The following is a 13,636-nucleotide window of genomic DNA, read 5'->3' on the forward strand; positions in this document are numbered from 1 at the left end:
AGCTAAGAAAATGATCTTTTAAGCAGTGTTCTGAGTGGATAGATTGGCATAATACTGCATTTGTCAAGGCCTCAGAAAACGATGTTCCAGTAAGCAAGACATGCGATGATGAGAACCCCAACAACAATTACAGCTGCGTGAATGGATAGGAAAGGCCATATCTTAGAGATGTCACGAAGAAAGAATCGGCAAGCTGTAGACACAACCTGGATGTGGGGACCTTCGAAGATGTCAAATTTAAAGATAATACCCAGGTTAGAGGCCTGAGTGATAGGCAAGATGGTGGTGCTATCCACAGTGACTAAGAAAGAAGAGGGTTTTGGGGGAAAGATTAAGAGATCTGTCTTAGCCATGTTGAGGTTCAGTTGATGGCTCGACAGCCACAAGGAGAAGTCAGCTGAGATTTTAGCTTGGGCAGATGGAGACACACCTAGATTAAAGATGTAGATCTGTGAGTATTCAGCACAGAGATGGTAGTTGAATTTGTGTCTGTGAATAAGATTACCCAGAGATAAGGTGTAGAGAGAGAAGAGAAAGGGACAAAGGACAGAATCCTATAATACCCACCGAAAAGTTGGATGAAGAATGAGGAGGATTGCCAGAAGAACAAGCTGAAGGAGTGAGGAGGGAGTTAGAAGGAGAACCAGGAGAGGAAAGTCATGGAAGCTGTGATGATTTTGGAATTTGTCTCCACAACTTCTGAATGTTGTTTGATATCATGAACTCTCTGCATGTATCTTCATCAGACTGCAAACTCCATTTTGATTATGGGAGCCAATTGCCTTGTCTGTTGTCTTTTTACCTCCATGTTGGGACTGAAATACAGGGCTGACAATAGAGGATTGTTAAATGGGATGATCTTCTATTCAAATATAAACACCCTAGAAAATAAGCTGGCTCCCACTCAGGAGAACTGGTTTGTCAGGGGAGAGGCAACTAGCAATGAGGTCCTGTGTGGATCTGTGATCACCTGAGGAGTCTGATTCCAGGAGTGACCTGACAAAGGTTTTAAAAAGGTTATAAAAGGCCAATTTTCACCAGCTCAAGTGGAGGGAGGTTGCTACAGGAGCCTGAAGAGGCTGGAGGTAACCCTGCTTACCTGAACTCAGATGGTCCCCCGTGGACTCCCAAGGGAAGGGTGAGCCAGGATGAAAGGAATGGTATTGATGCCAGTGTTTGTTGTTTTCTAAATGTTCTATACATCTCTTGTGCTGTTAAGTAAAGAGAATTCTGCGTGTGTTGTGTGTTACATCTATCATGTGTCCTGGGAGAGTTAACTTGTGATTCCAGAGCACCCACATAGGTGGAGTTCTGGGAGAGCGGGGGCTGGGATTGAGGACATGGGATTCCATTAAGTTGGAAGAGCAGAGTTGTTTAGCTAGGAAGATGACAGAACCAAACAAGAAAGAACAGATTTGTAATGGAAGACATCAGCAGTCCATGGGATTTCTGCCAGATATGCTCTGTGACGCTGACAGACCCTGGTTGGCAGTGGCCAGGATCAAACTTGGGACCTCTGAAGCTAAATTCATCAGCCACTACTGCATGAGCTGAAAGCCACATGCCTCTGAGCTAAGACTGTTCATCAATCTCTAGCTGTACCAGGCGCCACTAGAAGAGGACACCAAGCAGGAATGGGTTACAGCTCCACAACAGGAGAACAGGAGCTCAGGAAGCAGATGTTGGGCGTAAGTCAGGAATGGGTATTAGTAAGGCAGACCTGGCAATAGGAGAGCGGGACCAAAAAGTCAAGGGTGAAGGAGAGCAAAGCATGGAGAGAATCAACCACCATATCAATGGAAGGAAGGGAAAATAAAACAGGGAGGAGAGAGCTGAGCAGATGAGAAGTCATCAATACTGATGGACTGGAGTCATGGAGCAGGGAGGGGACTGAAAGGTGATGCTGAAAGAGATCAGGTGATGGTCACAGAGGAGGAACTCATCAACAGAGAGATCAGAGAGAGATTAGTGCTTGGTGAAGATCAAGTTAAGTGTCTTTTGGTGAGTGGGAGAGTTGAACCAGAGCTGCAGTTCAAAGAGGTGAGGGAACCTGCAGCTAAGGGGTTGGATGGGTCATCAAAATGGAAGATGAAGTCACCAAGGGTGAGTGTCGGAGATTGTGAGAAGAGGAAGAGAGAGACCCAGGAGTCAAAATCAGAATGAGGAGGATGGATCGGGAAGAACTGGGTGGATGGTAGATGTCAGCATCATGGAGGGGGAAAGGAGAAGAGTGAGAAGCAATACCGTTTGAAAGAGAAGAAAGAGTGGGAAAAGGGAGGGAAAGAGGGTCAGAAGCAGCAGGACTGGGAGAGGAGAAGGCCAACACCCCACCATGGTCTGATCCAGGTTGGGGAGTGTGAGAGAAGGCACAGGCTCTATCGGAGATAAAACATTTATTTGTTTTAAATAGTTGTTTATTTTCATTCTGATTCAGAACTGCATTATTTGTTTAGTTTTGTAAAAATGACCCTTTCAATGATCTGGGTGCATGTACTTAAAAAAAAAAACATAGAAAAGCAATGCCATATAGGCTGTCTTTCCCCGAGTAAACTTGTTTGGAGTAATAATGCAACCTCTGTAAGGCATACCTCCATCATATCTCACTCTCTTATTAAATGCCTGGGAAAATACATGGGCTTTGGAACATGCTTGGAATATTAATTTACTCGCTTTAGAACCAAGGCAAGAGACAGGTTCCTAAGATGTGGGGCAGTTACTGAAAATGCTTTGCCTGCAGTCCCCTTATGGGCTTTACATTGCACTATTTTCTAGAAGGCCAGACAATACCAGCTAGCACATGAAACACCATCAACAGAACAAACAGTAGACGTCTCATTTTGAACTCATGTTAACTGACCCTGCAAAATTGAGAACAAATGCAGTATCTACCTATTTGTATAGGAGGGTGCAACAAGTATACTCACAGACATGTACATGTACCCATAAAACCCCACACATGTGCATAAAATGGGTAAGTGTACACACAGATACACATTTGCAATCACATACATGCAGGTTTTTGTAGGCACACCAATTACACATTCCTTTGAAGATGTGACCCTACATGTTGATAGGTCACTTCATACTTTTTTCCGCAGAATACACTGAAAATATTAATACACACCTGGAGCTCCCTAGAGAGTACAACATTAGAAAGATCAAGTGGTGTTGGGCTGTATCCATTTCCCTGGAAATATAATGGAAGAGTTATTGATGTTTTTAAACTATTTACTTCATTTCTATTGTCAACAAAAATAGAATTAAACTATTTAGATTTCTGAAGCCCTTTGAGTAAGAATCATGTTTGCCTTTGTGTCTTGTACAGAGATGAACATACCATGGATGTTTAACCAACAACAGAGGCTATAATACACTTATATTTATTCTTTACATGCTCATTTTGTTCATCAGGCCCCAATACAGCAAACCAATTAAGAACATGATTATGGTTAAGCATGTGAACAGTCACTCTGAAATCAATGGTACTACTCATATGCTTAAACGATCTGCTGAATTGTGTCCATTTTTCTTTACATGCTCATACCCTTATTTACATGGCTGTTTGAAACAGTTTTCTATTTATGTGATGTTATCTAGTGCTGGTAATGTAAATTGTGTATTTTCAAAAATGCAATTAAAGGTGATAATATGGATTTATGTAAAATGTAAACAGACTTTTTCAGAGAGAACTTGTTCTTCTTGTAATAGTTCTAGCAGGACGTTTAAAATACATATGCACATTACATGATAAGGCTATCAGAGGGTGATTAGCTGCAACAAACAGATAACCTATCTCCTTGGGCCTCGTCTTGTCCCACTGACCAGTCAATGAAAAAATTTCCACTGGCTTCAATGATACAGATGCAGGATCCTTATGAATTTGCCTCTGTAAGCTTCTGAGCATGTTCAATTGTATGTGTGACACTGCCACTCTGTGACACACCCCACACAGTGTGAGTATGTACCCGGGCAGAGGCGAAGAAAATATATTCAAGGCTTCTCACTAATCCAGGTCACCATTGAGCTCGAGATTCACACCAGCAAGTGAAATAAGCTTTTGGAGATTAATTTCTTAGGTTCTTTATTTGAGAAATGTACACCAAATTTGATGGCAGACAATTCTGCTGTATACAGACAGGCATCTATCAGTTCTATAAAAAAGTATATAGAAAATACAATAAAAACCATATTTAAGGAAAAAGTGAGATGTACCGATTGGGAATCTGGGGATGGGAGGGCACAAGTCTACCCACAGCTAAAGGTCCCTCCCCACAGATACCAAGTAATTTTGGGGGACAACTGATATAAAACAGGGAAGGGAGTGAAAGTCACGGGGCAAAAGTAGGGAGCCAGAGGGGGACACTGAGCAGAGAACCCCGAACAACACCCACTTTTCCTTGAAAGCATCCAGAGAGCCAGTAGGTGTGGCTCAGAGGAACTCTGCACGGATATGTGAGTGAAGGGAGGAGTGCAAATAGGATCCACAGTCACAGAGCACCTCCCCATCCAGCATCCTCCTCCTGGTATGGTGGACGGCCACCTTGACCAGTGCCAGTGGAGGAGGCTGACGAGGAGGTCTCATGACTTCATGGACCCATGGATGAGATGTGCAAATATCAGGAACTGAGGGGAGAAGTGCAGCCAGAATCTGAGGAGAAGGTTCTGGAGGAGCCAGAAAAGGGGCTGAAACCTGGCGCAATCGATGTAAATGTGTGCCAGGGTGTCCCTCACACTGAAAAAGGGGCAAGAGATGGGGGCAGGGGATGCTCCGTGAAGGAGCTGCCAACTAATATCCCTGGCAGGCCACGGGATCAGGGTGGAATACAAACTGGCCAACTGGGACTCTCACCCTCCACGGATGGAAAAAGTGGGATGTAACTGCTAAAACAAGATAGCACAAAGATCTACAAAATAAAGGGATTAGACTTCAATATTCATGTATTTAACATGGTCATGGCCCATTTCCAGTTCCCTACCACAAAGTACTAGAGGCCCTTTTGCTTAAACAAGAGGGAAAAAAAACCTCTCAGAGAGATCTCAATCATTAGGTTTCATTAATATTAAACAAAAGCTTTCAAATACCCCACCTAGTGCCTCTAGGCTGAATATAAAAAAGGCTTGATTCCCAAGTCTTTCCAACTAGATTCAAGAGGAGATGGAGGGAGCTTGTTTCTGAGGGCATTCTTTCTTCAGAGACTGCCTTCTCTTTATAGGCTTATCTTTCATTTAGCAGTGCAGCCCACCTGCCTTTGTTATAGGGAATCAGTTTCCAAAGAGATTCAGGTGCTGTCTTTCAAGTTTTCTGAGCCATGCAAGGAACTTCTCTGGATCCTACCTTCACCTACAACTCTGTTGTCCCAGTGAGTAGGTTGATGCCACCTCAGTTTATTAGGGAAGCTGGGATAGAATGCTTCAGAGCCATAAAAACCCTCCTTATGCCTGTCACGCTTATCTTTTTTATTTTGGTCAGCCCTATCAACACATTTTAGTTATAATTGTTATTTGCAATTATAAGACATCTATCACTATGTGACTGCAAATAATATCTACAGTAGTTGTTTTAATGTGTAACTAATTAGGTTTCAGCAAACAGAACCATACTAGTCACTTCTAATCCCACTTCCTTATCACCTACTACAAGCCTCCATATATGAAAGCTCCATTACCTTGTAATAACAGTTTTACCCCAGCTTCCCCAATCTTTTAAAAATAACTTTATTTCCGAGAACACCCCACCAAGACATGATATAAAATTTATCAAGACACTGTTTCATGAGATACTATGTGTTTTTACAGCATTGGGTCTCTGATCTCACCTGAGGCCTCTAGGAGCTGCTACAGTACCAAAAATGACAGCAATACTAATAAGCTAAGTGTGGCAGTTTCTTTTTAAACGATACAATTTTAGGGTCAATTCTCTGTAAACAAGTGAATTGATCAATTTCTGTGGTTTTAAGCAGTTTTGCCTTACTTGGCTAGGCTGTGATATGCTGCGGAGCTTTTCATTTTCACGCTGCTGTACCATTGCTTCTCCTTCCTTGGTCCTTTCTAGACTCCATCCCATGGCTAACATGGTTTTAAGCGATTCTCTGGCAGGCCAACGATAAATTTCCTTTTCCTTTAAAGAAAAACAAATGAGTGGATAATTATATAGTGTTTCACAAGCAACTAGCAAAAGCCTATGGAGAAATATTCTGCCCTCAATTACACCTGGGAAAGCCCAATTAAAATCAATATATGTTGTACAGGTACAACTGAGGATAGGATTTGGCTCTTTATTTCAAGTAGTTTTAGAAATAGTCATATTGCTTACTTCTTTCTCTTGGGACACTTATTACTAGGACACAGTACAATGCATTAGAAACTAAGCACAGCATACAAGTGAACGTTGAAGCAGCATTTGCAGCTGCTTGCAAACTATTTACTGGTCTTTCTGACCAAACAGGAAAATGTAGAGTACTGTACTTCTACCACAAAATATTCACCAATCCAAGATGCTATTATTGCAATGAAATCTCTACATGGTGCACATTTGAGTTTGTCAGCACAAGAGTCCCTTCTTCCACCACCGTTTGAGTCACAGATTGTATCAACATAAAACATAATGGTCTATTCTCCCCTTGATGCAAATATGAACACCACTAAATTTTATTGGCAGGGAATGTATCTTGCTGGTTTTATGAGAAGTAAAGGTCTTTTGTCTTAAAACGTTATGACATAAAGAAAATTTGAATGTTTCATTATCCAACTCTTAGAAGTAGTTACCATATATTAATAACTACAGGATATGGCATGTTTATAAAGTAAACACATTGTGTAAGAAGTGATTAAATATCCTCTCTTCAAATGAGAAAGATAAATTATCTCAGAATAACAAATATTAAAATACTTTAATTATAATGCAAATAATAATAATAATAATGCCTTGGAGTTCTATGGTGCATTGTGTCCAAGGATCTCAAAATACTTTACAAATCTCAGCTAATTAAGTCTTCAGCATCCATGTGAATGTAGCTGTCCCCATTTCTCAAATGGGACAAATGAGGTAAAGAGAGGGTAACTTTAAGTGACTTGTCCAAAGTCACACAGGCAGTCACTAGAAGAGCATGCAATAGAAACCAGCAGTCCTGACTTCAGCTGCTGCCCTACCCACTAGAAGATTCTCATTCCTGGTCAAGAAACAATTCACCTACAAACAATGTTAGAAATGTTTTACCGCAGAGGGAGTTTCCCCTTCTATCCTCCACACCTTCAGCAGAGAAGTGATCTGCCTTGGCTGAGGAGAGATCTCTATTCAAAGATCTTCACTCATACCTTTATCTCAGCCACAGGAAGGATAAAAAGGGTTCTCTCCTCCACAAAGGGCTGAGAGCATTACATCCACAATACTCCCAGCATCAGTTGCTCTACAGGATGAGAGAGAGAGAGAGAGACTGGGAATCAAATCCAGACTTCCTGCATAGATTACAAAGCAAATGGTTGATCTAAACTACAGTTCTTGTCATTAACTGAAATACAATAGGATTTGGCTCTCCCCACCTCTTCTCTCTATTTCATGTGCTTGTTAAAAAGGATTAATGAAAATTGTGCTAGTACCATGCTGATTTATGCTAAAAAGAACTATAAGCTTTCCTTCATTACCTTTTCAGTTAATGTTTTGAAAGGCCTTATTAACGGATGTGTCTTCATATTTTCATCCAGTGAAACACCATATTTCCATCCACTATTACTCTGAAAACATAAAATATACTTTAAACTTTTTTCTTATATGAATAATGTAAATGAACAATCGTAAATGAACTAGTCATTTTAATATGTGACATACAGTACTGCATATCTACCTAAACAGCAGTTGTGCATCACACCTGGAAAATGTCTCTACCCAGGGATTCCCAAAATACTGTCCCTTCTATATTTTGCAGGCAGACCCCCTAAAACACAGACTTCAGATATTTTCCTTGTGTAATGGCTGGTTATTTTGACCATAAAGTGGTTTTTATTCTTGGTTATTGTTCTCCATTTATCCCTAAGACTTTTATGATGTATAGCTGTTTAAATTCTGCTTCCCTCTCTTACTGCTTTTTTTATATATAAGCAGATAACAATGAAAGAAATTTTGAGATAATTTCTTCAGATTTTTTACCGACTAAATATAAAATAGATTTTGATGCCCTCTTTTCCTTTTTACAAATAGGCCCAGAAAAAAAGCTATTATCAAAGTTTGTGTGACTCTTATTCTCATTTATTAAAAAAGATAGAGCTGTATTCCTTTAGTGGAATGTTCAAATGAAACAACAGTAGTTTCATTCCTGCTACTTATTCTTCATTCTTCTAAGATCAACCTAGTGTCTTTTTAAAGACTAGTTAACTTTTGATTCTGAAATAAATGGGTGATTTCATTTCATATGTGTTCATTATCCTGAGGCTATTTACTATCAGTACTTATGGGAATAACTGGCGGAGAACTAGTTGCAATTCTAATGCTTCAAAGAAAGTCAGAGGTGGGCAGAGTTAGATAAACAGAAACTGAAGAAAGTGTTAACAGAGATACTGTGAAGATTGGCAGGCCCAAAATATAACCCCATCCTACTTCCCTTAAATTATAGGGCATTATTTTTCAACTCTCCTGTGACAGAGAAAAAAAACCAGTCCTAAAATAAAGTGTTAACATAAAAACATTACCACTCCATACGGCTAAATGCAGTGCCTTGCATAATGACAGCTTTCAGAGTAACAGCTGTGTTAGTCTGTATTCGCAAAAAGAAAAGGAGTACTTGTGGCACCTTAGAGACTAATTACATTAAATTGGTTAGTCTCTAAGGTGCCACAAGTACTCCTTTTCTTTTTGTGAATACAGACTAACACGGCTGTTACTCTGAAACCATAAAAACATTAAAATCTCAGCTAGGCTATCAACCAACAAATATAGAATGCTGGACTACATAAGTGTAGGCACCAGACCACTTACTCCATCCCCTCTGCATGCAAACATCATTCACTCAAACACTCAACATGAGTGCAGGCTTTTGTAAACATCAATCCTCTCAAGAGTTGCAGGCATGTGAATCAGGACTAAATCTCTTACTCTTTAAGGTGCCACCGGACTCCTTGTTGTTTTTGTGGATACAGACTACACGGCTACCCCCGATACTGGACTAAGGTAGTAGACCTAAATTTCAGACTTACAAGATTTCTCATGGTCTTTAAACAGTTAGTAGTTCCCTATTTAAAAACCCCTCTAAACTGTAGCAGACACAGACCCACACCAGTTCTTTCTACTACTCCCCTACTTTCTAAATGAGCAGAGCTATCTCACTTTTTATAACACTTTTACACCTAAAAATCCCTGTCATCCAAACTACAACCCCCCCACACCTTTTTTTTTATCCAGTAGCATTCAGTTGCAAGCCTCTGAACACAGATGCTATCCCTTTGCTAAACTGAATGATGCCACACAAGGCTGGCAACTCCATTCCATATAACAAATGGTGCAAGAGAAAGCTGTCTGAGAAGCTCCTTAGACAGATTCAGTGGGAAGTCTTTCCGCACCCCACCTTGCCCTCACCCAGCATATCAGGAGATGGGAGAGATGTCTCAGTAAACAAGCTGCCACTCCACTCCTGAGGCACCAATGAGTGCAACACCTGCGGTTGGCTGATACAGAAGTCCCAGTCTGATGAACCAAAGGTGGTATATCAGACCAGCAAAACTTTTAGGCTGGAAAAGCAAGTTCCATGAGCTTGGGAGGACTGGGAGAAGAGAGAATTAGTGAAGGGAAGGCATGACCTTCTGATCTCCCCCATGCTGCGGGGCAACAAAGGGAGAAGACAGGGCAGAGAATGTGGAGGAAAAATTTTTGCATTTTAGTTCAAGTTAGATGATTGTCTTTCTTTACCTGTTGTAGACGCAAGTGAGTTTCTAAGAGGTACAGAGTCTGTCAGTGAGAGCGATTATTGTGATTGTGGCTGTTAAGGAAAGTTAAAAGAAGGAAAACTTATTTTCTTGCTTTTAAGAGCTTTTTCCTTATGCACTCTTAACCACTATTTATTATATTTAATGAAGTGTGTGTGTGTGCACACACATGTGCATGTGGCCAGACTTGTTTAAAAGACTCTCAGTTTTTCCAATTTCTTTCCATGCCAGAATGAGAGGTTTGAAATTCGGACTAGGAAACAAAGGGCTGAACTTGTTACTTATCTCCTATAATATTAACAAATTTAACGTAATTTCATGGAAAATCCAGGAACCCGATTAAGCTTTATTTTTGCCCAAATGAACATTAAAAAGACATTGGAATCTGAAATCCCAGATGACAGCTTCAGGAAAACTCTGAAAGGTATTTGCGTACATTTCATGCCACAATTGCAGCTCCCTGTAAGGTTTCAGAGTAACAACCGTGTTAGTCTGTATTCGCAAAAAGAAAAGGAGTACTTGTGGCACCTTAGAGACTAACCAATTTATCTGAGCATAAGCTTTCATGAGCTACACACACAATTTTTCCCCCCAGACACTGTTTTAAAAATGCAATTCTCAGATTAATGTAAAAAATAACTTCCACCAACCTCTGTAGACACTCCAGGAAAGTGCTGCTCTGGTATAATGCACACTTAATGAATGGGGCAAGCCTATCACTTTAACAAATTGGATAAATTTCCAGTATTCAAACCTCAATGCTCTTTAATTGTCCTTTTCTGACAATTGTCAGTTTTATAATAATCCCTACCTTGTCACAGGCCCATTTGTCATGAGAATGTTCAGCATACTTGCTAACAATATACTCCAATTTTTCAGGAAGAGTAAGGCTACAAACAAAGAGAGCACGGTCATTTAACCATATCTTAGTCCAACCAGACATATAAATAAATGGCATAAGAGACACCAACAGTCAAAATGTTTCATCTCAAGAGGTAAACAAGTAATCATGCTTTATAATTACATTTCCATTTACAAGGAATAACTCAAACCAAAACCAGTGTTATAGTGACATTACTGAGTTTCTTCAAAAGCATGAACACTGGAGCATTTAAGAACTGTAGTAATAGGAAATACACCTGCTAAGCCATGTCCAAAAGATTTTTCTTTTATTCTTTGTTGTTCTTACTACATGTACTACTCGGATGAATGTTTTGATGTGTTCCCCGAGGAGGAAAAAAATGTTAATTTTTAATGACCCAATAATAATGTTCGGTTCCTGCATAAAAATGACTAGAAACGTATTTTTGAGAATGCAACAGTATTACTAGGAACACCATACTTCTCTATTAAATCATTATCTATATAAGTCAACTTATTTACTTTGACAGCTGAGACTTATAATTACACAGGACAAATTCACACACAGAGTGAAGATTTTGTCATAACCTGGCATAGACTTATAGCAACGTTGGCCTGTGAGATTTTAGCAGCCTTGAGCCATCTCAACCATAGTTCACCCCTCTAAATCATGAGAGAAACAAAAGAGTATTATCTAAGTATATAATCAGAGTATTTGGATTTGGCTTTCGTACTCAATGACTAGATTCATAAAGAAGACTTTGGCGTTGTAACACCTCACTCCCAGGTGCCCTGCTGCCCAGTGGAATTCATAGCCCTGAGTTAGGTGCCCAGGCTCTCCATCACTGTATGGGAAGAGTTAGGAACCTAAGAAGGAGATTTACAGAAGCCAGCAAGCTAAGCAGGGAGCTGCCTGAGCTAGCCAGGAGTAAAATGCAGAGAAAAGGGGAAGGGCCATAAAGGTGTTTAGGCATTTAACTCTCATTAATCTGAGGAAGGGCAGTCCTTTCTTTTGAAAAATAACCAAGAGACAGACACCCCCTCTTCACTTGCAATTATAGCCAACAATCCAGTGGTTAAGACACTCACCTGGGATTTGGACAACCTGTTTTTCAACACCTGCCTCCTCCTCCCCCGCCCCCAGTCTGATTTGGAGCAAGGACTTGAACCCAGATCTCCACCCTCCCAGGATGGAGCCCTAACCACCAGTTATTGGGTATCCTAAGACCATATGAACAGCCATACTGGGTCAGACCAAAGGTCCATCTAGCCCAGTATCCACTCTTCCGACAATGGCTAATACCATGTACTTCAGAGGAATGAACAGAACAGGTAATCATCAAGTGATCCATTCCCTGTTGCCTATTTCCAGCGTCTGGAAAATAGAGGCTAGGGACACCATCCCTGCCCATCCTAGGGTAGGGCTCTCACAGTCTCACTTGTTGAAGCTATTCCTCTTTGTTAATTAACCTGTCCTTAGGTCTGAGAGCAAGAGAGAATGAAAAAAGTGAGAGACTGACTCTACAGCATGCTGGTTAGCACCCTTAGCTGGGATGTGAGAGAGTCAGGTTTAAGTCTCTGCTCCAAGAAATATTTAACACTTTAATAAAGTGGAACACTCTGAGATGAGCAATTAAGAGAGACCTGCTCCAGAAAAGCCAGTAGCCTGGGGGGTTGGGGACTCCCCTGGAATATGGGTAACCTTCACTCAAGTCCCTATTCCAAATCAGGCAGAGTGGGAATTCAAACCTGGCTCTCCCATATTCCAGGTGAGTGCCCTAACCACTGGGCTATAGTCAATCTCTCTCTCATACACACTTTAACCCAATGAATATTTAATTATTTATACAAAGTGGAACAGCTTCAACAGGAGACACAGAGACGCAGCCCAGAGGAGGCTATAGGTAGTGGTTAGGGGACTCTCTTGGGATACCAGGAAACCTCAAAATTTTCATCCCTACCTAACTTTTGTGAAGGTTAGGCATGCTCAGAGCACACCTACCAGATCCGCCCCCACAACTGAGATGGGGGAGGAACACCTAGTTTTAAGAATCCTGCTGAAGCTGAGGTGTGAGCTAGGGGTCCAAGCAGGTTAGTGCAAGTAGGTTTAGGCAGTTTTGCACATGCCCACTGGCAGAAACCTAGGTGCCTAGGGAATGTAGGCACCTATGGGACTACTCAGCAGCTGAGCAATGGTTTTGAGAATGTCAGTGGCATTTAAATGTTGGACTTTGGTACCTAAAGACGCAATTAGGCAGCTACATCCCATTGTGAATCTAGCCCCTACTTCACAAGTTTATTGGGAGACTTATTTAGTGTTTACAGAGCACTTTTGGGCATGTAAAGTGCTATATACATTCTAAATATAAGTTGCAGAGGAGGCATATTTGATGCCTGACAGGAGGGAGCAAGGTTCCCCAAATTAGTTATGGAGGGCACTGGTATCATTTAAGAAACCATGTGCCAGTCAATTCTCTTCAACAAAAGGAAAAGAAAGGTATTGGCAATAAGTGGCACAAGAGACATTTGAAAAACCTGTATGGTTACCATGACTCACTTGATTGTGTTGATAGGTTTGGGATCAAAGTTTCCCTCTGGATCCACTGAAGTCTGCTTTTTCAAAGTTACTCTAATTCTGGTGTCTAAATAATCTGGAGGCAAAGCCCCAGCTATAGCACTTAGACAAGGCAAGGCCATTCGGAAGAGCTCTGGATCATACTTCTGCAGGAGAGATAGGAACTGGTTGGAAAGTTCAATAGAAAAACATGCAAAATGTTAGTGAAAGCAAGACAGCCATATGGAGCAGAACTAGAAGATGCAGTCAAATAATGAAGAATATTTTAAAGTCAAGCGCACAGCAGAA

The 13,636-nt window shown here is 40.8% G+C and overlaps 1 protein-coding gene across 13 annotated transcripts in view; it reads right to left on the reverse strand.

The window, feature by feature from the left end:
- The window catches only part of RYR3 (ryanodine receptor 3), a 564,793-nt gene that overhangs the window by 185,946 nt on the left and 365,211 nt on the right, over positions 1-13,636 (reverse strand). For 7 of the 13 annotated variants that reach the window (XM_075129717.1, XM_075129716.1, XM_048854638.2 and 4 more), the window contains exons 51-55: positions 13,331-13,512; positions 10,724-10,802; positions 7,642-7,731; positions 5,972-6,118; positions 3,125-3,187 (exon numbers count right to left, since the gene is read on the reverse strand). In XM_075129717.1, the coding sequence (XP_074985818.1) occupies positions 3,125-3,187; positions 5,972-6,118; positions 7,642-7,731; positions 10,724-10,802; positions 13,331-13,512 (561 nt within the window). The remainder of the gene's footprint in view (positions 1-3,124; positions 3,188-5,971; positions 6,119-7,641; positions 7,732-10,723; positions 10,803-13,330; positions 13,513-13,636) is intronic. The other 6 variants (XM_075129723.1, XM_075129725.1, XM_075129722.1 and 3 more) reach the window with 1 other exon arrangement.

The sequence above is a fragment of the Caretta caretta genome, chromosome 6, assembly GCF_965140235.1.
Source record: "Caretta caretta isolate rCarCar2 chromosome 6, rCarCar1.hap1, whole genome shotgun sequence".
Taxonomy (NCBI): Eukaryota; Metazoa; Chordata; order Testudines; family Cheloniidae; genus Caretta; species Caretta caretta.